The sequence below is a fragment of the Sparus aurata genome, chromosome 19, assembly GCF_900880675.1.
Source record: "Sparus aurata chromosome 19, fSpaAur1.1, whole genome shotgun sequence".
In the NCBI taxonomy this organism is placed as follows: Eukaryota; Metazoa; Chordata; class Actinopteri; order Spariformes; family Sparidae; genus Sparus; species Sparus aurata.
Window position 1 is genome coordinate 20,152,078 of NC_044205.1, and position 25,565 is coordinate 20,177,642.

Genomic DNA, 25,565 nt, shown 5'->3' on the forward strand with positions numbered 1-25,565 from the left:
GTAAAGATATTTAAAATAAAAGAATGGGGATATGACTCTATTTAATTAGGGACATAAGCAGTCCACATCAACGTCCTTTTTATCTCTGTAAAAATAGTATAGATTGGGTTAGAATAATGAATCATTTTTAAAGTTACTTCCTTAACCTTACAGGTTTCCAGATTTCATTCCAGTCATTTTTCATTTTCAAACATTTCAGTTGACCGCTTCCGTTCTGCAGGGCCTTTATTTTGAAAGGTTAGACCGGAATCGACGCCATTACACTCCGGTGGGCTTGTCGCTCTGACATCAGGTAGGAGGAAGTCCTCGAAGTAGCCTCCCAAAGACAAACAGCACCTGATTGAAACCTCGACCAGGGATAAAACTCAGTATGGCAGAGAAAACCCCACGTCAGACGGCAGGTGAGACAGTAACTTTATCATCTTTTTAAGACTGTTTAATGTTGTTGACTGAGGAGTTCTCAAACAAACACGGGGAGTTTCCGCGGCTATTAAAATGAGCGCTAACTGAAGTTAGCACAGCTAACATTTCCTCCTAAACCGGGATGTGACACGTTTCACATGTAGCCGTGAAGTTCTGATGTTAAGAAGACTTTTATGTTGCTATTACAGTCTTATTAATCATTACTTGTGCTGATATTTGTTTATAACTTAAGTAGTATTTTGTGGCTATTTCGTTGAAAAGCCGCGTTCGCACTGGATGCTAACTAACGAAAGTTTTTATTATCAATATTAGTATCTATAGAAATAAGCAAACTAGGGTTTCTGAGCAGTAATGTGTACATAATTGTATATAAATTAGTTTTACATTCACAACATATATCAAACATATCACACATATACATTGACTGTGTTTAATAAGAACCAAAGGTTTCTTGTGTTTGTGTCACTCGTGTACTGATGAAGCTAAGTTATATTATGAGTGATGATATGAGTTTTAAATGGAAGACAACTGTAATATAGCATAAACTCCAAAACAAGTTGAGTTGAGCTGCTTTCAGCAGTCATTTGGACAGTGAGTCATCAAATCAATGGCTGGAATTTTTCATTATTAATCCCTTAGGACATTTTTAAAGATGTTGTTATAGAAGAAAAAAATATAAACACGAGGAAGGCAAACACAATACCATCAGCCACCAACCACTCTCAACCCTGGAAAAGTAGAATTAGTGGAAATTTCTCTCTTGAGTGATACATGTTGATGAAGGTTCTCAGTCGTCCAGGTCCTGGTAAATCCAGGTGCTGTATCGTAGACAACTTGACTTGTTTCAGTGTCTTGAAGACGTTTCACCTCTCATCCAAGAGGCTTCTTCAGTTTTCACGAACTGGAGAGGAGTTGGCAGGCGTTTTCTCCTTCAGATGTAAGTGGATAGCAGAGTCTTCAGGTCAAGAGAGGAGTAAAGGAATCCATCAGTGTCAAACTGGAATGACCGTCTGAATGGAGGAGGTGGCCTAATTGCTTATCACCCACCTGCAATGCAGTACTGAGTTTCCTCCCCAGACAGCTTAACAACCATTCACACCTGGGCTCACCTAGCCTTAGTAACCCACATGAAGCCAGGTTAGACCAACAACCCAGAAGTGGACCTAACGAATCTGAAACTCAGAGCGCACGTATGCCCTTAATGACTCTTTAAGGACACCCCCACACAGAGTTTAGCCTGCCAGCTCCTCTCCTGTTAGTTAGAACTGAAGAAGTCTTTTGGGTGAGAGGTGAAACGTCTTCTAGAAACTGAAACAAGTGCAGTTGTCTACAATACATAACCTAGATTAAGTATCTATATATTAAGTATATATAGGTATAGGTTTCACGTTTTATGTAGTTGAGGACATTTTTGTTCAAAAATGAAACTGAAACATTTTTCGGTTCCTTAAAAGTGAATATTTATGGATTTTCCTGAGTCATCTATGAGAGTAAACTGTATCTTTTGTTAGGGACTGTTAATTGGACTAAAGTGGAAATTGTATTGAGGTCTGGTATTGAGGAAATATCCAGCAGTAATTGATAATAAAGTAATCGCAATTATTGTATAACATTTCAACCTCTATGATGACTGATTCTAATATAAAAAAATATAAATTTGATGACCACAGGCGGTGATGGAGCAGAAGAAGAAGCCAGGAAGGCGGCGATAGCAGCAGCCAAGGCGGCTATCCGCCTGCCGGAAGTCCGTCTGGTGGTGCTGGGCTGGAGGTGGCCGGGGAAGAGCCTGACCGGAAACACCATCTTAGGGCGGGAGGAGTTTCGCTTGGAGCGAGCAGCTGAGTTCTGTGTGAAGAGACAGACGGAGGTGCAGGAGCGTCAGGTGACTGTGGTGGACACTCCAGGCTGGTTCTCTGCTCAGGATACACCTGAAGAATATAAGCAGGAGCTAGTGAGGGGAGCATCTCTTTGTCCTCCAGGTCCACACGCCTTCCTGCTCGTCATCCCCGTGGGCATGTTCACAGAGGTGGACCGCGCCCGCATCGAGGAGCACGTGAGTCTCTTTGGGGAGCGTGTGTGGAAGCATACGATTGTGGTTTTCAGCTGGGCAGAGGTGTTGAGGAACATTTCAATCGAGAGGTACATTCGCAGGGAGGGAAAGGAGCTGCAGTGGGTGCTCGAGAAGTGTAAGCGAAGGTACTTTGTTATAAACAACTGCATATTCGGGGAGCATCCCCAGGTGGCACGCCTGCTGGAGAGAGTAGACAAATTGGTGGCAGACGAGGGAGGCTTCTACAAACCAGAAGAGGTGGAGAAAGAGAAGAAACCCGTGGATGAGAACCAGAATTCAGCAAAGGAAGTGCGAGAGCTGGGAGCACGGCCCAAACAGAACTCTGGGCTGAGTTTGTCCAAAGCCATGGAGGTGGAGCCGCTTGCCAGTGAGTGATGCACTGATCTTAGCTCATAAGAACGTTAAAGTGAAGCATCAGGAGGACATAAATGTTCATTAAACACCCTATGAAATTCATTGGAGACCTCAAAGTGGCTATAATAAACATTTTTATGTCAGCAGTGGATTATACAACATCTTATATGAAAGGGGTCTGTTGTAATGATGAACTCAGTTATTATTATCAATTAATCCTTGTGGGTCAGTCACTATGATTCACTCCCTATCTTCTTTTTTGTGAATTAATCACATTAAAAACAAACACCGGCAGTATGTAAAGGCCTTTAGAATGAGCCTCTTACATCTACAGAGAGAGCGGGTCCATCATGTTGCACTGCCACATTTCTACTGTAGCCCAAAACGGACACTTGCTCTAGAGACAGGCTTTCACCATTTAGTGGCCACCATAGGGGAGTGTAACTCTAAATCCTACACACTGGACCTTTAATTGATTATTATTAGAAAAATATTGATCATATTACAGCTTCTTTGTGTTAAAGTGTAGATTACAGTGACACAACACACGTCCTCTGATTTGTCAATTTGTTATTCCCCTCTATGACGAACCAAGAAAACAAAACAATGTCTAAATAATTCCTGTCTAACTACATGATAAGGGTGATATCACAGTAGTTTCTGCTTGTGTTAATGTAAAATGGCGCCTTATTAATAACTCACTGTTTGCTTTTAGATTAATGAGACACTCATGGCCGAGGAAACCACAGCGAACGGAGCCTCACTGCGCTGACGGCAAAGCTGCTTACCTGACAAGAAAGAGGGGTAAACGACAGAAATGTTACTGAATGTCCAAGAAAGTGTGATTCATTTTATTTATTTTTTCAATCAGACATATTTCTGTGTGTTGTAGCTGTGTGTGTTCTTTTTGATGCAGTATCTTCTCACTGTGATGAAATTGGTGGCCTTTGACACATAAATGACCTTTTTATTTTGTTTTAATGCTGTCTAAAGATTTATTCCCCCACAGTTTTAAATTGAATGTTATTTTAAACTTCAGCTCATGAGATGTTCTGTGGGTTGTAAGAGTGTTTTGAGAGATTTGTGAAGGGACAAATTGAATTTAATCTGAAACAAGGAAGCACACGCTGTTACGCAGGTATCTGTTATCATTTGTAACCACTCCTGTATGGTCTTTAGTCATGGAGGATACCAGTGGCAGAACTGCACTATTAAATCATCACTATAATATTCTGTCAGTGACTTTTGAGGGAATTGCTTTTTAAAACAATTCCCATTTGTTGTGACCAAATTGTAAATGCTCTTCTTACGTTTTGTTGTCTATTACTCTCCGTGTACAGTTATAAAGCACATGAGCAGTTATTGATCTTTGTCTGTGGAATGAATTTGTTGCCCTGAAACTGATCTTTTAGATGTTTGTATCACTTTGTCGCAGAGGGATGTGTTCGAGGCAAAGATCTTCTCCCAGTTCAATCAGTGACTTTTTTGATAAATGATATAGTCATTTCACTTATCCACAAAGATCCAAAGTAGTCGGTAGTTCATGCCTCCCCACTATCAATTTTTGATAGTAAACTAAATATAATGGAGTTTTTGACTGATTGTTGGGAAAAAGGGGATTTGCTAGAGACAGTTATTGGTATTTTTGGCTTTTATCGACATTTTAAGGTAAAATCAATCAATATAACTCTTTGTAGATGAAATGATTCAGACCCCGTGTGGAACTACAATTAATCTGAGAATGAATTTAGGTTGCAGGTCAGTCAATTTCTAGGGAATAAAGAGAGGGACTAATAAACTAGAAAGGCTGTACACAAGGATGTCGGCATTGTGTTGTTTCCTCTATAAAACCACTCTTGAAATGCTTTAAGTGCTTCCCTATAAAGTTCCACTGTCCTATTAACCCACACCAAGACAGCTGGTAAGTTCTCAGAGAGCACTGAATTATTGTAAACAGTCACAGATCTGAGCAGTGTGACTTTCCAATCAAAACCTAATTTCTTGCTAAATTAGTCATTTGTGACACATAAAAAATGTATTCGCCATTTCACAGATGCTTCTTTCAAGATGTAATCTTAGGGAAAGACATTTTTGGCCACGTGATGATGTAGTTACACGGTTTGGCAACTACGAAAACTGGCTTCAAAGCCTGCCGCTGTTTCTGGGGGCTCGGTGCACGCTCATGAGGAAATACATGCACGAAAGTGATTTGTAACCTGCAAGGAGGTTTAGTGTTTGTCCGCTGATAGACATTTGGCAGCGGTAACGCGTTAACAAACAAGGCAGTGTGCCAAGAATAGGAGTCGGGAGTAGGCTGGCTAGCAAACAAACAGGTTTAAGCTAACCTTTTTGTAAGACATTAAAGAATAACTTAAACTCTCTGACGTGCAGGTGTAATCCAGGAATCTGTGACATCACTGTTGGGGGTGTGGTGACAGCTGCCACAGGACATTTGTGACCACACCAACCTGTCGACCTGGGTGTCGTCAAGTTAAAGAAATTTTTCCAGTCTGGTGTTTAGTTGCTCGACCGGACACCCTTGAGTTTTTGTTAGTAGAAAAACAAGAATCTTGGTGAAAAAGGGTTTAGCCTTTGGCTTCCAGCAGGCTATACGAGACTCTCAAGCTTTTTTTTGTTTGTTACAGTATACTATCGCTGGATAGCGTTGAGTCTGAGCTCAGTGACATAGTGGGATATTCTCCAGGGAAAAGCCTTCAGTCGGCTCATGTAGCTCCTCTCAGCCTCACAGACTCGAGTCAGCTGCTCTGGACAGACGCTCGCGTTTTTTTTTCTATAGGCTTTTAATAGCTCAGGTAGTGTTGGAAAATAACATGGAAACATACTGTAGTTAATCGTTGTTGTGTGACCCAGTTTTGTGTCTTGTGTTTATTGCACTGACCTTGCGGCATGAAGCACAAACAGGTGGACACAGTAGTGAATCTTTGCCTCGAACACGTCCCTCTGCCGCAGATCACACATTATTTTTATTGTCACTTTTTCTTGTTACTCGTTCAGTTTTAGTAAACTTGTGAAACAAAGGTATGAATCGGGCGTTTGCCCTCATGAGCCACATCAGTTGGCAACCAAATCTGACCCTGTTTTCAACTGCAGAATGCAATCGCCAGCAAGGCCCTGATTTAAAACAACTGACATAAAGTCTTCTATGCTGTAAATACTGCACATCTGTTGGTCTTTTGCTTGATTGTGTTTATAAACTCAACACTGTTAACTGTAGACACGCACTGTGACTGTTCCACCCCATGTTGACATTTAACACAGAAATATGAGACGGGAAAAAGGCCTGCCGCAGACCTCTTGTGCACTAAAGGACTCAATATAAATGGTATTTTACTTTAGATTAGCGGGTTTGAGAAAACATGGCGTGGAAAAAGGACTTTAACTCTGCTGATCGTAAACACTGCTACTGTTGTGATTCACACTGTATTTGGTTTAATGCCACTTGGCAACGTTTTCCCCCAGTCACAGCTGAATTATCTAAAAGAGAAAGACGGAAGTGTCTTGAAAATTATGACAAAATGCCAAACACGCACTGAACAAAGTCACAGAATGAGGTCACGATACAGAGGACACGCAGGCATGCAACCCAATACAGCCCACCTTTGTAGCAGTGTTTGTGATGGTAATTTAGTTACAGCATGTGAATCAAGTTACTGTCGAGAATGTAATGAAAGGAGAGTCGTCTTCTTTGTGGTCCTGCACCGTGTTTCACTGGCTGACACCATTTACTGGAGACGTCCCTGTTAAAAGATGGAATGGCTTTATTCTAACAAGAGCTGCACTGTGCTGTTTTTCTTATACCTCCAAATAAAATGTATATTTTGATCAAACTCGAGTGAAGACTTGTTGGAATGTGTTACTGAAATGTGCTTCTTTAATCTGTTGGATTATGTGTCATCTGCAATGATAAGTCCGTTAAACAATCAGCCAATCAATAGCAAATGTATTACTAGGTTTTTTGATTATCAGTTAGTTGTTTCATTTTCGTTTTTTAAGCAAACCATTCTGATTCGAGCTTCTTAAATGTTAAGATTAGCTGCTTTGCAGTATATGATAGGAGTCTTTTGTCTTTTGGTTGTGGGCAGTCGGTCCAAAATAAGCATTTTGCACTCTTTTTCACATTTTTGTAGACTAAACCATCAATCCATTAATCAGAAAATGAGGAAAGTAATTGTGACTTGCAGCCTTACTTCATTATTCTTGGTCTCGGGCTACCTTTTATAGACTTTGTCTAATCGAGTAATTGTGAAAGTAATTGGCAGATAAATAGATTAAAAATAAAAAGATTTGTTTTGAGGCAGTGACTTCAAGAAAGTAGTTTATATGACTGCTATGAAGCTCACTCGGCTGCAGCTTGCTTCCTTTTTAAAATCAAATTCCTTTCTTGAATTGTCAACTAATTGTTAAGTGTATTTAAAGTGTCTAAAAAATCATCATAATTCCTCACAGCTCACATGGTGATGTCTATTTATCCGACTAAAAAGATACTACTATTTTCATTACTCACCAGTAGAATCAGATGGAACCACAGAGTGTTAAAATAGTTGCTTAACGTTTGATTACTCAACTCATCTCACATCTTACAAACTAATCTATTATGAGGAAACTACATACAGTATTGTTGTGTAAAGGGAAAGGAAATACCCAGCTGTCATAAAGTATGAGATTTGTTCTGTAATGTAGGAATTCAGAGGAAGTGAATCACTGAAACGTGACGCAGCGCACATGTTTTTGTTCCTTTAAAGAGAGCGCAGTTCTGCAGTTTGACCACTAGGAGGCAGTAAAACCTCAAAGATGATGAGTCACAGCACTGCTGCGACCTTGCCTACAATACATTCATTAACTTGATCTGGGTAATGTGATAATTACCTGCTTATTATTGTTTACAGGCAAAATATGCAGCGACCTGTGTTTATATCACTCTCTCCTTGAGCTGTAGACGTCACAGAAGTTTAATTCCGGGTTTTGTCCTTTGTGCTGTTAAACCAATCTTGTGTAAAAAAAAAAAAAAAAAGGAAAAAGAAAAAGAAAACTGGCTCCGTCAGTAATATTTCCCTCCTTCCTCATACCTCCCAGCTCGCTGAGCTCCCCTCTGCCGTCTTGTTTGCTCAGCTTTTCTCTCTGTGCTGCTGCTGTGGGGCTCTTATCTCCTCAATCTGCAGGGGAGGCTGTTCCACTATCTGCCTGATCCGAGGATTTTTCACATAAACCAGGCAGCATTTTTCACTGTCATGCTCTCCTTCAGGGCCGGTGGGGATGGTGTAACGTGGAAAATGATGCCTTTTTGTATGCAGAAATCTCACAGTGAAGTGATTGACTCGGAGAAAAGAGCGCTGACAGGAAGTGCTCGGCCCTCTGTCAGTCAAACGTTGGCTCTCCTCCAAATTAATCTGCCCCATTGAAATTCTCTGGCACGCATGTTTAAAATAATTACGGTGGCATTTAACCTGGTATAATGCAAAAGTGCTTCAGTTCTCCAGCCGCCCCAGTTTGTCCGTATTTGTGCTTTTGAATGTACGCTGATTAAATTCACTCTTTCTTAGAAATATAGCCAATGTACGCTTAAACGCAACACGAGCAGCGGCAGGAGTGAAAAAGGAAACATTCGGAGGAGGTTTTTTGTATCTTAACAACATTGTTTATTATTTCAAATGTAATCAAAACAACAGCAGTTACAGAAATTACAGACAGCTATGATACTGTGAGTCTCATGGTGTGCTATGGAGTCATGATAAGATAAAAACAAGGTCACCGGTTTTTTGTTCTGTTGCTTGTTGTAATTAACATCATTCAATCCAGTCAGAGATTAAAACAGTAGCACACAGCTATCTCAAAAAACACCACTACGCTGCTTTTTCGTCGTCTAGAATATCATCGTTAAAGAAAAAGCGGGAGTGAAAGTGATTAGTCGGGTCCAGTGACGCAAGTGAAGACTTTGCTGCGAGAGTGTTTTTCTAAAATCAAGTCAGCCACCTTGTTTTTCATTCTGTCTGCACTGTGACAGTGGTTGTAAAAATAAAAAAAAAACACTTGCAGTTTCAGGCGGCAGTGTACGACGAGCAGATGTTACAAGCACTTGCGACTTGCAAATAGCATTTTCTCTCCACAGGGATCAATCTAGCAAAATTGAAAAAATAAAAATCAAATCAAAAATCTGTATGCATGAAAAAGCCTGTTAAACCCAACCCCTCCGCCTCTCTCCTGTTGTGGAAAAGGAGGAGTCATAAAAAGCAGACGTTTGTACTCTGTGGTCGACACCAGTGAGACCTCATCGCAACTCAGTGTAGCTGTGTGTGAGTGTGAAGGTTTATAACAGCCGGTGAGTCCTTAATTTGGTATTTGTGCATTACTCTTTGGGTGAGTGGGTGGTGTCATGAATAATGAGATTTTTAGAGGATGGGATGGCTACATCGTCCGTTAGCTGAGCCGCACCACCTCAGTAACCGTTGCTATGTCAATTGTTAGCTACGTTCTGAACTCTAACGCTCACTTTATAAATGATAATTTGGCAGATTTGACATAAAAATTCATAGTAGTTTTTCAAACAATATGTAGTTGATTTTTATCAAAATGACGGCTGGAACTGGCAGACTTTAACAGCTGTAGCATGCTAGTTAGTTAAGCTAACATTAGCTTCATGAATTGGTTGAAAATGCAATCTCTGTCTGGCTTTTTGTTTTGAAACATGAATCTTGATGTAATGCTAAACGATTAAAGGCTAAAGCTGTACAAGGTAGAGCCAGTTAGTCATCTCATTACACAAGTGACCATCGGTGCTGCTAGGAGGTCGTTTAAAAACACTTCATGCTGGTCTGACTCTTTTAACCACATGGCTTAACAATACTTAAATACAACTTTTCACCTGTTTCCCAAGTTGCCATGTTGTTTCCTATCCACACAGTTAACAGGCCCCTTCCTTGTTTTCATCTGTTAGCTAGCACCAATAGGGTCATGTTCTAGGGTCCCATCTTCCCAAGATTTATATGTCACATTATGGGAACATGACAAAGGATACTCTGTCATACAGTCCTGTTGCCTAGATTTATATGGAACGTAATGGACCATGACAAAGGCTTCTACATGTTTATGTTCCCAGTTCCTGTGTTCCCCAGATTTAGAGTATATGAAACATAATGGGAACATGTAAAAGGGTTCTGTGTTCTAGGGCCCTATGTTCCCCAGATTTATATGGCACATAATGGGAACATGACAGAGAGTCCTATGTTCCTCAGATTTAAATGGCACGTGGATGATGACAAAGGGTTCTATATGATCCAGAGTTCATATGTTCCCAGATTCATGGAAACATAATGGTAACATGAAAAGGTTCCTGTGTTCCCAAGATTCTATGTTCCCAGGGTTAGGGTAAGGGTTTTGACCTAAACACTGTAGCACGGTTAATGTGTGATAACAGAGTATAGACCATATTGATATAAGACCATGGGAACTACGGTAGGAATTAAGCTCGCACACATGCTAACATTGCTCTTAAAATTTGCGTTTCGGGAAGATCAAATAAAATGAAACAATTCTTCATCTACAGTGCTGCAACATGTGGACGAATCCACAGCCTGACAGGCATGCCGTGCCTAGTTACGGTTGCTCAGCTATGATTGGACAACTGCTGTTGGGGGAGGGGTTTGGAGAGCGATCAATTGTATTGCAGTTTTGTCTTGTTAATGGTCTTGTATTAACCAGTAAACTACTACAGCTACACCTAATGTTGGATGGTGTAATGGCAGCTGAGGCTGTGGGGGAGGTTGAGGTAAATATAGCTCACTCTGATGCTGATTAGTCTTTGGTCTCAATGTGATGAAGACAAGGTTTGAAACGAAAATAAAAAATCCAGATGATTGTTATTTTGATGCATTTTCAGTGTCAAACTGAACGGGTGTCATATTGCACGCTTTATTTTTCAGTAGAATTCCAGGATATTGATAATGTCTCTAAGATGAGTCTACAATCGTTGGTGTGAAAACATGATTTTGTCTTGAAAAAAATCATCTAACAGTAGAAATGAGTGTTTGAATGTGTTCAGCTAGAAGCCGTGTGTACTAATCAGTGACAATAATGATTGGAACAGTATTCACATTTAAGTAAAAAAGTAGAGAAAAAAAGGCCACTCAAAAAATAAAAAAGTTTTTTTCTGTACTATCCTGCTATACTACAAATGTTTGCCATGTGTTACCTGAATCTGCAAATGTTTTGGCCTTGGTATATACATTAATGTGTTCACACAGATGAGCCAATCATAAAATAAACACAGAGAAGCCAATGGTTATGCTGGCAACATACTGGAAAAGAAAAACACACTGTAAAAAAAAAAGAGAAAGAAATCAAGAAAAACCAACCATACCAGTGTGTTCGCTCTCTCACACAAACTGTATCCAGATACCTCAGATTCAAATCAATAGGAATCAACTGTTCAGAGCCAGCTCAAACATATGCACCCATAAAGCAGGTGGATATCCAGTCACCACTGTAAACTGCTCTCTTTTGCATTCACACACATATACACACACACAGAATCACTTACACTTTAAAAAATATAGTCAGCATACACACTCACAAGCGCCTGTCTTGTCATTTTGCATTAGTACCACATGTCAAATGAGCAAATAAAATGTGCATGGAAAGAAAATTGTGCAAACTCTAGTCGGGGACAAAATGGCACATCAAAATAATAATAATAATAAAAAAAAAGGTGTCAATGATGGAATCAATCAAAGAACCAATCAAAAGAAAGAGAAGTGTGCCCATCACCCACTGAAAATTAAACCCACTGACATAATCCCAGTGAACAAAAAAAATAAAAAAACACCTTACACTTCATTTTCAGAAAATGAAACCAGCCAAAAGTCACAAACTAATTTAACACCAATGCGGAAAGTTCAGAGCTTTTTTTTTCTCCGAGCTGCGATCGATCGCAGTGATGGGAGTTCAGCTCGCGTCATATCGCACAGATGCAGCCTGTCTGTGCAGAGCGGGCAGTGGAAAAGTCAATCAGGCCTGCTATGGTATTGAAAAGCAATACCCACGGTCTATACACATTAATGTGCCAACCAATGTGAAAACAACGTACCAGAAGGAAAAGGAAAAAAAGTAAAAACCTGATGGATATACAAAGGCCTATACAGTTTAACCCCACCGACAATTAAGTGGAAATCTCTGTTCACATACTCTGTATTGTTTCTGAAAATATATATTGTATAATTCACCCCCTCAGACACACCAGTATCTAAGTCCAGGCAGTCAGGCTGTACAATCCCTCCATGGCAACATGACAGCAGCCGTACAAAACTTAACCAATGCTGACTGAGTCGGTGACATTAATGCTGTCCCTCCCTCTGTCCCCGGTGGGTTAGTTCCTTGCCAACAGGAGCTGAACAATGGGTTCAAGTCCTGGATCAGTCTTCAGGGCTTTCTCACTTCCTCACATCATTGGCTGCTTTATCCAGTCTCATGTAGCGCTCAATGGGCCGATTCCACAGTCGTAACGAGTCATTGTGTACACTGAGCTCCTCCGTCGATAGGCAGATCCCGGAGGCTCCTGGTGAGAAGTCCCTGCGGAGCAGGAGAGAGGAGGGCCGGTGCAGGAGGAGGAGGAGGAGGAGGAGGAGGAGGAGGAGGGGGCTGTGGAGGTTGCAGGCGCCCCCTCCTCCCTCAGCACTGCTCGGACTCGATAAAGCCCTCCTTCTCCTGGCCCACCGGCTCCACCTCTGCGTAGGCTGGGTGACCTGAGCCTCTGCGAAACTTCATGGCGGGCCACCTGCTCGGGCGTCTCTGCAAGAGGTGGAGAGGACACGTGTGAGGACGGGGTTTAGGATAAAGGTCAGAGATCACAGTGTCGTGTAAAGATTAGGGCTGTGGTTGATGTTTGTCTGTGACCGAAGGAGAGCCAGGGACCGACATAACTCCCTATCCATTACATAGCATTCTGTATTTAACCTCCAGAGTCAGAAATACCTCCCGATTTACTGCATAGTGTGCTGTCAAAATTCACCCTCGTTCCCCAACGGAGTCTAATATGTTTTATCTACAGGCCCGGAAATCACTCCCTATTCATCGTACTACAGTGTACTGTATCTTGTGGCGGAAATTACTCCCTATTCACTAAAGAGCATACTATGCCTAACCTTTATTGTCTGATATCACTCCCTATTCACTTTACAGTGTACTATATTGAACCAGTGTCACAAATCACTCCCTATTCACTATATAGTTTACTTTACATAACCTGTAGTATTGAGTATTGTATAGAGTGACCGACACTTGTTTTGGTCTTGTTACGTGATTTGTTGCCCAAAACATAAACTCACAAACATTTCAAAAGGAAGTTGTGCACAATATGCCACGACGGAGCCTTACTTAAGTGAGCGACAGCCCATTAGGGAGTTCCTGTGAGTGATTATGACCTTGCAGTGCTGGCAACGAGAACAGCTTTGAACACAAGCACTTTTGTTTTTTTAAAAAGATGTTTGAACACAACTCTCCAAACAGCACCTAGTCATCCTCGGGGGAGTTCACACTCATTTATTAAGAAAGACTGTGTGCACCAGGTTTCATCATTCCCCTCTGAAAGTCCTCATGCATATTTATGAGTCAGGATTTAAAGGATAAAATGAGCACGAGCTCTGAATTTGGTGTGTCTGTGTATCCTCTCTCCGTATTACGCTGTCTGAGGGTTTGAGAAAAATGTGTCTCTTTGTACACACTCCTGTCTTAACAACTGTGTTCTTGCAAGCAATAACTGTCTGTATCTGAAGCAGTAAATATCCTTTTCCCAGCAAAAGAACAAACGTATTATTGAGCATTTATAATTCCCAGAAAGGAGCAAATTTAGGAATATATGATTGTATAATTCCTCATTCAACATAACAAACGCTGGAGGGTTGATCTTTTTTACTGAAGAACAAGCGTACAACCTATCCTCATTCCTCAACAGACGATGTTGCCGTGTTCTCAGAACCGTAGGTGTTTAAATTTTAATTTTTCCGAGCACCTCAAGGACATCTCGTACATGTCAGCTTCAAAGTTTTAAAGTCGGAGATTGAATGAAATTAGTTCTTGACCTCAGAAACAGTAGGTCAATCATTAGCTGTCAATGGCATAATGTCCAGAACATCTATTAAATGGACCATGTGGTAAGATTAGTTACCGTTTCAAGGTCGAGAACAAAACTTTCACTTTTAATCAAGCTGCTCGTGGCAAAATGTCCAATGGCAGCCTCTCCACTCACCTCGATTAGGAAGAGGCTGGCGGCAGAGGTGGGGTGATGGTAGACGTACACGGTGACCAGCACGCCGGCGACCATGATGAGCGTTACCAGGAGGATGCCGAGGATCAGGCCGATGTGCAGAGGGTGTGTACCTGGCATCCGGTCTACTGTGCTGTCTGCAGGCATCACTGAAAAATATCACAAGAAATAGCCTTTAGTACAGAGATAATGTGTTTTTAATCATTTAACCCGCAGAGTCTCATTGAGATTAAGACTCTCTGTTCCATGGGAGACATATAGAAACATATAGTTAAGACAAAAACAAGAAACATCTCTAGTCTGACATCATTTGACTTTTCCTCCCTGTATTTGAACAAATATCTGTACTTTCTTCTCTTTACAAATTCAAAACAGGCTTGTTACTGTATTTTTAATCCATTTGAGGGGAATTAGCTTTTTTCCCGCGTCACTGCACGTCACCTTCGAACATAACAAGGCTGATTTCATGCATATCTTTTGTATCACGAACGATGATACAGTAAGACAAAGCAATAGAGACATAACAACATGGAAAAAGAAAAACCGAGTGGGAGAATCTATTTCTTTCGGATTTTCCCACTTGGTTGCTGTGCTCGGGAAACTACCAAATAAAAATCCATTTCGCTAAAGTGTCTTTTTGTGTGCTCCTTATTTCCAACTTTACTGTTTACTAATGCTTTTTTTTTAATTGTCAGTTATCCCTCGGGTGCAAATTAGCTACTAAGCAAAGCCAAACTCATTCAGATTGATGTTGTTAAATGTCAAGTGTTAATCATTCTGCACTCTGTCCTATAAACAAACAAATCAACAAGGGTCTAAAATGTAGAGATACTAAAAGCACCAAAATGACATTTTTCTCTTTTTGCTGCAGTTCTGTTGTTGACCAGCAGGGGTCACTCATCATTCATCAATACCCTGTTTTCTTACTTGTATCAATATGCCTTAAAATGTACATATTTATAGACTGAATTCGTTTAAACATTAAACACCTCCTGTTGTTCATATTCATTTTCTATAGATTTTTACAAGGCTTTTTTCCCTCATGGAGACATTTCCGTCACTTTAAATGCAGATTGAAGGTTCAGGTTTAAACCTGGTCTTTGTGGCCGGATCCTTCTGATCGTTCTGTGGTCTTGTTTAGGTATTCATGAGCAGTTTCTTCTCTCCTGCCAGTAAGAGTTAATCCCAAGCCAAGGTTAGCAGCATATGGAACTGATAGGAGGAGGAAATGTGCCTATAGATGCTGATAAGAGTCCTATTGTAGCCTCTCGTGGAGGCACTGCAAACTGAAGAGACTGTGTATAGTGACTACATAATAAGTCTGTCCTTCAGTGAGCCTTGGAAGACATCACACGTCTTTAAAGCACTTTCTCAGATCCATATTGGAGCCTCGACCCAGCAGGTGTTTTGAGATTTCTTTTGAAGATGATGAGAGCGTCCTGCACCCTGTTGGGAGAATCTGTTTTCATCTATATAGGCACAATTTCCAAACAGGAGGGAAAAAAAACAAGAGATTTTTTCACCTGCAATTTGTCAACTAAAAGGAGCACATAGAATGAGAATAGAACAGTTTTTAGTCTTTCCACGTCCCAGCAGCAACACTGATCGTAGCAGGGGAGAGCTAATGAACTGATCATGAAACAAACAGTGAGGTTTTTCTGCCCTCGTAGGGCATCTTGCTCATATAACAACAGGTTCAGCCCAGATCTAGCCACAGATTTCTTCTTCTATGCCCTCCCCCTGACGACCTCTCCCCTGAGCTCCTCCCTGGCTTTAATTAGCAGCTACAGCCACTACCGAGCTCGTCAGCCAACCAGCCGCCCCCCTGGCTCCCTGCCTCATTGATATCCAGCACACAGAATAACCGGCTGGTGATCAAACCTGTCTGATGTGTGTGGGCAGTTACTGTGAATAGTTGTGTAAGTCAGAGTGGCCATTACGCGCACTCCTAAAGCGGATATTCAGTGAGAAAAAAAAAAAGTAACACAAATTTTGGATGTTTTGGAGCGCTGAAACATCTCCTGTAATGGCTTCACATTAAATAAACAAAACAAAACAAGAGATTATCTCTATTGTCCATAATCTGACTGAACACTGTTGTCATGATAGCTCCCAGACTGTCAGTCAGGACTATATTGGCAGAGAAAATAACATTGTGACAATCTCGCTATTGTGCTTTAATCCTCTGCAAATGTGATGTGAGGGTGTTTGATGTTTTTCTTGTTTTCACAGACAGGCATTTCCCTGTGTTCATCTGTCAGAGCTACAGAGTCTGATAGCCGTCTCTGGGTCAGCTGGAAGCCCAAACCATGAGACAGGCTGTTAGTCTGGAGTGTGGGTAGGTTAGCAGGGGGCATGAGGCTGAGCGGAGATGTAGACACAATGAGAAAATCAACAGCCTAGCGGCAAAATAACCAGCGGGAGGGCAGCAGAGAGAGGTCATGGCTCTTGGAAGAGTGTTCTGAGCGATACATTTAAGCCAATAAGGCAGCGGAGACATGGGCCACAAAATATAATGTATAGAGAGGGACAGCTAAAAAACATCTCTTTACAATGGGCTCAAAATTAGCACCAGCCAATAGCCAGATACCGCTAAAATATGCAGGTGGCTGGTAGATTTACTTCACTTACTAGCAAGAAAATCTATGCTAATCTTATATTCACTAGTCGACATGCTAGCAGACAAACAACACAAAGTCTGACTGAGGCTGATGGGGAGTGTCATTAGTATTTGGACATAAACATGTCGTGGTTTTTAAAAAAAATGTTATAATGATTTGTTTCATTTTGTAGATCCATCCTCATGTATCTTGTTTTCACTTTCAATTTCCTGCCTTTGTCCATTTCCTGCCATTTTTCAGTTCACCCTGTCTGTCCTGCGTCGTCTGGGTTCCTTGTTGGTTCTCTAGTTCTGTCTTCTCTTGTGTTTTACCTGCGTTTGCTGCGTATGTGTTTAGTTTTCTTTTGCTTTTGGATTATTCCTGTTTTCATGCTAGCCTTTTACCTGACACTGGCGCCATGAATCCATTTTATACATTGTTTCTAGCATTTTTACTTTATAGCTGACTTAAACGATTGATCAGTTACTAAAATTGTTGTCCATCAATTGACTAACAGTTCTAGCTTTACTTGTTGAGATATTTCAATCTGGACAAACCGACAATGTCACCCACAGATCCAGCATGGCTGAGAATATTCTGCAGTTCATAATTATGGACTTGTTTGGTAATATTTATGCATCAGGAAACGCCTTTAGCAAATTGCCCTGAATTCATTCTCCATTAGCTTTGTCCTTATGACTGCTCGAACCTGAGGAGACTGAGTAAAGACTAATGGACAGCAGCGCTCTTAGACAGCAATAAAATACATCAGAGCTTTTGAAACATAAACCCAGCCAAGCTTTTCTTTTTTTTTTTCCTGGCTCAACATTAGTGGCACACAACCGTCCTCTCACCTGGCTAATGGGTTTTTAGGAAACTAACAATACAAGCTGAGCAGGCCTATGATTCAGACTGTTTGTCAATGGGCACTAGGGAGTGGTGGTGTAGAGTAAAATCTCCCTAGAGAGGGCGGTTTGCTCCTGTCGTTCCTTATCTCAGCTCTTCCTGTAGCTGCAGGCTCAAGGTTTCCTACCACAGTCAATGTCAGAGGACACCCTGATGTAACCGGCTGATATGAGTGCTATAATGTCTGGTTAATTTTAATATGTTCACAGCTTTCTGTCCAGAAATCAATAAACTCAGCTCTGACTTGAACAGTAGAAACTCATATTTACCTTGAACAACATTATGAACAGGTAGGTGGTGAGAAAAAGGTTAGATGCACGGAAAAAAACATAAAAGCGAGATTTCATCATAGTGCCAGGTGCCGGCACAAGAGCGTCCAGGTGATGAGAGACATGCAGCGTTTGTGTAATGAAAGTGTGACAGAGGCGGTGGATTTCCAATTCCTGTCAACAGGAAATGAAACATTTGAGGAGCTATTTTCAAGAACCTGATTAGAGTTGGAGGGCTTTTCAGAGTTTTGCACATATTAGTGGCTAATGCTTGTTGTGATTGGACTGAAATCTCTCAACGTACCAAACAAACATTCATAACGTTTCTAACAATTTATTCTGGGGAAACATTTCAATCTATTTTTATTGCAAACAATAAAGCAAATCAACAGATTCAATGCTCAATCCGCTCAGGCAAAATATGCAGGTAAAAGTTAATGTAGTGGCTGTTAATTATTAGCCGTGACAGTGCTGGCTGGAAATGTTTTCACTTCACTGTGAGACTGTGTGTGTCATTAGTGCAAAATGTGGTCTTGGAGACACCTGATGCGGGAACTGAAGCAGTTTAAGTATTTTTCCAGGTGTCTGTCAGCATGAAAGTGTCAGAACCATGTAAGATACAGTCATGAAACTCTGCAGATGTGTAGATGAGGCCGAGTTTGACGATGGGTGTCTTCAAAGCAAGGGTGCTAGAACTAGAGAGGATAGGAAAGGATCACTGTAACCTATTTGTTTAGACAAGTACCCCAACTTTAACAAGGTCCAATATCAAACGGCTTGAATTTACCACTTTAATGAACAATCAAATTAATCTGCAGCCGAAGATGGAATGCATTTTCGCAAATATAGACACTGATGGAAAAAGTCTTCCTCCCTGGATTTGTGATTAATGACCAAAGAAATTCAAAAGAAATAGAGAGAAGATCACCATCTTATATACCTAATTTCTGTAAACACAACCATGCAAAAAAAAAAAACTACGCTTCTTTCCTTCACACAATTTATGAAATATATAGTAGTTCTTGGTTGGGTATTCGTACTACATGACTTCTAAAATGTTTGTCATGTAACTTTCTTTTTCACCTCCTCCTTCTAGAGTCATGTCTTAAAAAACAAATATAACACACAAACTTCTGCTGTACATTGCCTTTGTGACCAATATAAAGTGATATAAAGTGCAACTTTTGGGGAACGCGGCCTCTACTCTCCCCAACACCGGTCCAGACACTAATCGATGGCTGCAGCCCACAGAGGACAGTAAAGCGTTATAGTCAGGACGAGATTTATCAGCTGATTGAGCCACAAAAAGCAATCTGGAACCAATGCGTCAAAACAAAAAACAGGAGGCAGACAAAGAATCACGCGTTAAAGGCAGAGCAGAGGAAGATGTGGACTCACCCTGGTTGTCTCTGAGGTGCAGGGCGATCTTGGTGTCATCTGCGAGGAGACAAAGACACAGACATCCGAGCGTCAGACACAATAATCAATATTTCTCTTTGTAGTTTGTCTTTGAAGCTCTGACAATACAAATACCTCCCCGAAAAGGTCCCAAATGAGATTTGAAGCTTATTTCATTAGCGGATCATCCTCCTTTCAACATGAAACGTAATACACTTAAATTGTAATATAATAGATTAAAAATTAAAGCTTTGAATATAATGGTCCAGCATGCATAATTCAGCACAGAAAAGCTGTCTGGGGTTAACTACACATGTGAAATATGGAAATGTGGCGTGACCCACTTCTCCTTGACAGGGTGGCAGACATTTACACACACCATAGGATTCACATTATGCAAATTCCAGCACATACAGCACCAGATACATTTCACTTGAACGACGTAATTCAAAAAGGATTTTCTATTTCCGATCCTCCAAAGAGCGACTGCTGCAGCCACATTTTGGTGGTCTGAATGAATCATTAAATGAGATATTGTACTGTAAGCGACCGCACAGAATTTAGGGCCGAGTCAGTCCCACATCAGAGCGCCAAAACATTTGTTTTAGCTTGCTGTACCTGGCAGCTGATTGTTATTCCCCTATGAAGTTTGAGAGCAGATCTAAACCTTCCATGTAGGGATTTTCCCATCCAAACAGACACATTTCTCTTCTCCAGTCTGCCTGTCTTCCTTTCTCTTACTCTCTCGTGCAGCTGCAGGTCACCAGCACGACTGTGAGCCACCCAGCCCGCTCTGTGATGTGACCTTTGACCCCTGCAGCTGAACAGACAGGTGAGAGTGTTGGAAACTGAGCCGCCGTGCGTGTCAGAAAGTGCGAGGGGTTTCTCAGCGTCGGCTGCACAACAAATACCCCGGAGTGACCTTTGACCTCCACACACAGAAACACTCACACACACACACATAAGTTAAACACATCTTATATTTCTGTAAGTCCTCCCACACTGCCCTGGTTTGATCTGTAGGGTTACTCTTCGTGCTTTGCCTCACAGTTAGACAGTTTGCACACTCCTCCCCGAACTCTCTGAATCCACCTTCATCCCAGCAGCCCATCCAGCTTCCCAACAGCGCCGGAGCGCCCGTCTAAACTCCACCCCCACAAGATGATTAATGGGAGAGAGATGGAGAAAAGGTCGACCATTGAAAGTTAAAACCTTTTTTTTTGGTGAGAATTAAATAATGGATTGCCCAGGCTTGAATGTAGAAGACCTTAAAAAAACTCAACAATGGAGTAGAAATAGCATCACTGAGATTGAGGCAGAGTGGAAAAACACTGCAGACGCTGCACTCTCACATAACAAAGAGTCCATCTCAAGTTATCTAGTCTGTTAAAATCACATTTTCTGGACTGACTTTGAAGAATTAGTTGTTTTGGGAAACATAAGGTATAACTTAAGAGCACTTCTGATTATAGTGGTGGACATATGGACATATACTTAAATTGAGGAAGAAAGTTAGTTTTAAGATGCCTTATGAATCAAGTAACGACAATGACACCATTTGAGTCATTTTAGGGCTAACCCTGAGTTTTCAGGCACCACCTGCTGACCAATCAATTTGCAGGAAAATAGCCTCATCATTCAAAAAGATCTTGAGGTAGTCGGTGCGTGGATTGTGAGAGGTGTGCTGTGTGCTGTGCAGGAGGACCCCTCCTGTCTTCTTCATTTCATTTTATTTCCTTTTGGCTGCAGGCAAAGTCACAGCCAGGTCATTGTGCTTCTGTATACTGATATCATCTGACAACCGAGACAGACTGAGGCACTAAAGCCTTGTACTTGTACTTTTAGGATAAGAAAATACTGTTTTGAATTGTGTTTTTATATTTATTTTCACTCCCAAGTCTGTTTGATAACAGTGGGGCTGCAGCTAAAAGAATAAGACTTAAACTATCATACACACCACAAGAATACATCTAAGCAACACATTTAGTTAATAGAATACACATATGTAATTTGAGTCAGATGTACTCATGGCTCATGGTTTGATGCAATAATATTATAAGCCTCCTTATGTAGAAGATCCTTCATTCAAACAGCTAAATCTTTAGATATTCTACATTTTACTCATTGTCAGAAAGTAAACTACTAAACTACAGCTCCATGCTGTTTTGGAGATTAATGTATTCCTTTAAAATGAAAACATATATATGTATGACCTGCCTTTAAAGGTTGATGTCATCAGTGTCATCCTTTACATCTCAAACAAGGAGTGAAGGACAGTCTACCTTACATCCTGCCCATTTCCTCCTCTTTTATGCCACACTTATCTTTAAAGGCAGGTCAAAGACACATTTCCATCAATTTGTTATGGATAATAAAGTTTCTCTGAGTATCAGTCAGATACAAAGTTAAAGACATACGTCCTTCACAGGCTCACCTTGTCTATAGATGGGGTCTAATGTTCTTAAAAGGATGCTATAAAATTAATTCATCACAGAAGAGCGGACTTCTGAAATGAATGACAGCTCACTGATTTGCCCGTTCTGCCTCCCAGATATCACACACAGTTAAACACAACACACTACATACAGCAGTGTGTTTGCTTTCGGTATTGATTATTTACACAGTGTTTCGTGATGACAGTAAGTGAGTGGCTCCTTCCTATCGTGTTGATTCACCATCACGACATCTGGAGCTGATTTAGATTAATTGCCTGTTTACTTAAAGAAATTGCTTAAAACGCCATAAAAAGGCTGAAAATTGGCTCCATAAATTCAGCCAACTCGTAACACTCGTGTCTCTGGAAACAAGAGGGGGGGGAAAAAAACAGATGAAACTTGACTAACTTTAAAGGACACCTTGGCCTTGGTTTTCCTATCATCAGCAGAAGGATCCTGAGTGCCCCCTTTCAAAGAGGATTTGCATTAGATAACTGAGATTATGCTGCAGTATGGTTCGGGTTAGACTCCCGCTGGGGTTCAGTGAATCGTGTGTTCAGTTCTTCACACTGCAATATCAAAAGGAACACGACCCCTTCGAACATGGCTGGGAAACACTGTCAGTGAAGCCGAAATGAAGCATGTTACTGTGACTGATGAAATATTTTATCTTCGACAACATATCTACTGAAAATATCACGTTAAAATGTATCTTTACTCAATTTTATATGAGGAGATATAGATCATCTCTGCTTTTCGCGGATGATGTGGTCTTGTTGGCTCCTTCGAGCCGGGACCTCCAGCATGTCCTGGGGCGGTTTGCAGCCGAGTGCGAAGCGGCTGGGATGAGAATCAGCACCTCCAAATCCGAGGCCATGGTTCTCGACCGGAAAAAGGTGGCCTGCTCCCTCCAGGTGGGAGGAGAGTTCCTGCCTCAAGTGGAGGAGTTTAAGTATCTTGGGGTCTTGTTCACGAGTGAGGGAAGGATGGAGCGTGAGATTGACAGACGGATCGGTGCAGCGGCCGCAGTAATGCGGTCTTTGTATCGGTCCGTCGTGGTGAAGAGAGAGCTGAGCCGAAAGGCGAAGCTCTCGATTTACCAGTCAATCTACGTTCCGACCCTCACCTATGGCCATGAACTTTGGGTCATGACCGAAAGAATAAGATCCCGGATACAAGCGGCCGAAATGAGTTTCCTCCGCAGGGTGGCAGGGCGCTCCCTTAGAGATAGGGTGAAGAGCTCTGTCACCCGGGAGGAGCTCAGAGTAGAGCCGCTGCTCCTCCACATCGAGAGGAGCCAGCTGAGGTGGCTCGGGCATCTGTTTCGGATGCCCCCGGGACGCCTCCCTCGGGAGGTGTTCCTGGCATGTCCCTCCGGGAGGAGACCCCGAGGAAGACCCAGGACACGCTGGTGTGACTATGTCGCCCAGCTGGCCTGGGAACGCCTTGGGGTCCTCCCGGAAGAGCTGGAGGCAGTATCCGGGGAGAGGGAAGTCTGGGTGTCCCTGCTCAGGCAGCTGCCCCCGCGACCCGGCCCCGGATAAGCGGATGAAAATGGATGGATGGATGGATGGAGATAACAATGAAACCACCACTATCTCCTATACATAAATACTGTACGTGCATGTGTACATGAAAAGCAAACTACTATAACAATATATATTAATAAAGTTGAATTCTCTCTCCAGATTTCTGTAATGATTTGAGAATGAGACGTTTACTGTAGAGCTGATCTGAACTGAGTAGAACTGAACATTCCTTAATTTCTGTAGCATAAATTTACATTTGTTGCAACCGTCTGTAATCATGACAAATAAATTATTGTGTACCTTTGAAAGATATTACATCTCTTTTTTGTATCTCCAGCCATTTATATTCCTAACTTACAGAAATATATTCATAACACACATATATACATATTTCAAATGTGGTTTTATATCTGTATATTGCCTTTGTGGCTTTATTGGAAACACAACTTGACAAAGTCCTCTTCTCTTGACTGACTGTTTAACCAAAATAAAATTTCATTCTGTCCTGGTTATCAGTTTTCTCTTTTCCACTAAAAAAGCCACCGGAACCGACGAGAAAGAGCTCTGAGTAAAATGTGACTGTGACAGAGAGAGCGGGGACACAGGTAATAACAAGGGCCAGCTTTCAGAGAGCTTCGATATCAGATCGAGCCAATTTCTCTAAACTCCAGAATGATTGTGAAGTCACTTTCCACTTACTTTGACAAAAGCCAGCGCTCAGTCTAATTTCCCATTAAACGTTCAGCCTTCAGAAATGAAAATGTGGCCAATCGTTCGCCTTCAGTTGAATACTAAAAGTTAATGCTCCACAATTAACCTCAAAAATGAAAAGTAGAAGAATAGTGGATGAGATTACTTTTGATATGTCATCCGATCAACTATCAGACAGGGACGTTTAACGAATAAAAGATAGCTGAGAACAAAGATTGATGGCGAGACAGCAGAGCTGAGCAACATGATCACGGGGTTGTGTGGGTGCAATCTATTTTGGACTGGTGAGATTTGTCCAATTCAATCTGCATTGTTTAAAAGTTGGTACAAACACAGCTGCTGTGCTTTGCTCCACTGCCTGCCATCTGGAATTAATTCTTCTAGCCTAAGTGGAGAGCTACAGCACATATTTATGCTGTCTCCAAAAGAGAGAAGTGTCTTCTGCATGTTGTAAAAGAGGAAACGCATCAATACCAATAAAGAGCAGTTCCAGCAAGTGCACTTCATTTAACGTCTTGCCAGAGCACAGCATCCATCACCGTTTGGTTTGTCAGGTTTGGGCTCCGAAACAATATGCACCGTGGCCTCGTTCCAGCTCCGTATTCTACTTTACCTTCAGTGGGGACGCTGGTGGGAGGGTGGGAGGTGGAGGGCGCGTCCCTGCCTGCAGTGGCCTCTTTGCTCCTGGATGTCGTTTTGGCAACAATCGTGGTGGTGAAGGGGTAGAGATACGTGGTGTCGATGATGTCACACATCTTGTCCTTAGTCTGTAAGATGAGAAGTGCTGTCATGGCTGTGTGCGGTCTCTCAAAAAGAAAAACGATGCGTACGAATTTCTGACTGCTTACCTCATCTGGGCAGCTGTTGTCCACCCAGTCCTGCCGATGGCGGTCGAAGCCACTGGAGCATCTGAAACAAATATCAGGCAAATGGTCAATCTTCAGTATATTTAACAACTATTGTTGTATAATATGCGGTTGGGAGCACTTGTGAGAGACAGTTTACAGAAAAGATGGTAACACTTTCTCTTAAAAGTCCTTGTCATAAGCGCTTAACAAGGACGTTAACATAAAGTGTTACTGAAAAATTTAGAGAACCAGAACCAGCTACCTAAATATGATTTTTTCATCAAGAGCTACGCGTCATTCCCTGAGAAATTAACGAAAATGTCGAAGAACATCCTATCTCAAATTGAAAAAAATATGGATCCACACAAGTTAATGGGGTCTACTCTGGGCCCTGGTCCTTAATATGAGCTGGATCTGACATTGACCATTAATCAACTAATGGCATATATTTTTAGACCCTCTTCAGGCGGTAAAAACACTTCAAACTCTTCAAAACTACTCAAAATCAATTTACAGTGCAGTGTTTTTAGGACACAGTGATGCAAAAAAAAAAAAACATTTTGCAGATGGTATTACCGAGCAGGTCTGGTCCAACCTGTTCCTATGGGGAGCTTGTGTTTTGTTCCATCTCAGATAGCTGCCTCAGTGATATAAAAAGATATATTTCTCAAAATCTAATCCTGTCTCAGTGTCAGCTGAAGAGTCCCACGACTGCAGCTGCTTCCACTGCTCATGGAGAGGGGAAG

The 25,565-nt window shown here is 41.5% G+C and overlaps 2 protein-coding genes across 3 annotated transcripts in view; one reads left to right on the top strand and one right to left on the bottom strand.

Moving 5' to 3' along the window:
• Positions 1–249: 249 nt before the first annotated feature.
• On the top strand, positions 250–6,696 carry gimap4 (GTPase IMAP family member 4). Of its 2 annotated transcripts, XM_030398885.1 has the most exons (3): positions 250–401; positions 2,094–2,861; positions 3,564–6,696. In XM_030398885.1, exons 1-3 carry the CDS (start codon positions 371–373, stop codon positions 3,566–3,568), a joined length of 804 nt encoding a protein of 267 aa, XP_030254745.1. In that variant the 5' UTR covers positions 250–370; the 3' UTR covers positions 3,569–6,696. The 2 variants fall into 2 exon arrangements, with proteins under 2 accessions (XP_030254745.1, XP_030254744.1); XM_030398884.1 differs by lacking the exon at positions 3,564–6,696 and having other exon boundaries at positions 2,094–2,869.
• A 1,785-nt stretch (positions 6,697–8,481) lies between these two features.
• plxdc2b (plexin domain containing 2b) overlaps positions 8,482–25,565 on the bottom strand; it is a 92,860-nt gene continuing 75,776 nt past the window's right edge. The window contains exons 10-14 of the mRNA XM_030398674.1: positions 24,820–24,880; positions 24,585–24,738; positions 19,297–19,335; positions 14,106–14,272; positions 8,482–12,649 (exon numbers count right to left, since the gene is read on the bottom strand). Coding sequence (XP_030254534.1) covers positions 12,530–12,649; positions 14,106–14,272; positions 19,297–19,335; positions 24,585–24,738; positions 24,820–24,880 — 541 coding nt within the window. The 3' untranslated portion in view covers positions 8,482–12,529. The remainder of the gene's footprint in view (positions 12,650–14,105; positions 14,273–19,296; positions 19,336–24,584; positions 24,739–24,819; positions 24,881–25,565) is intronic.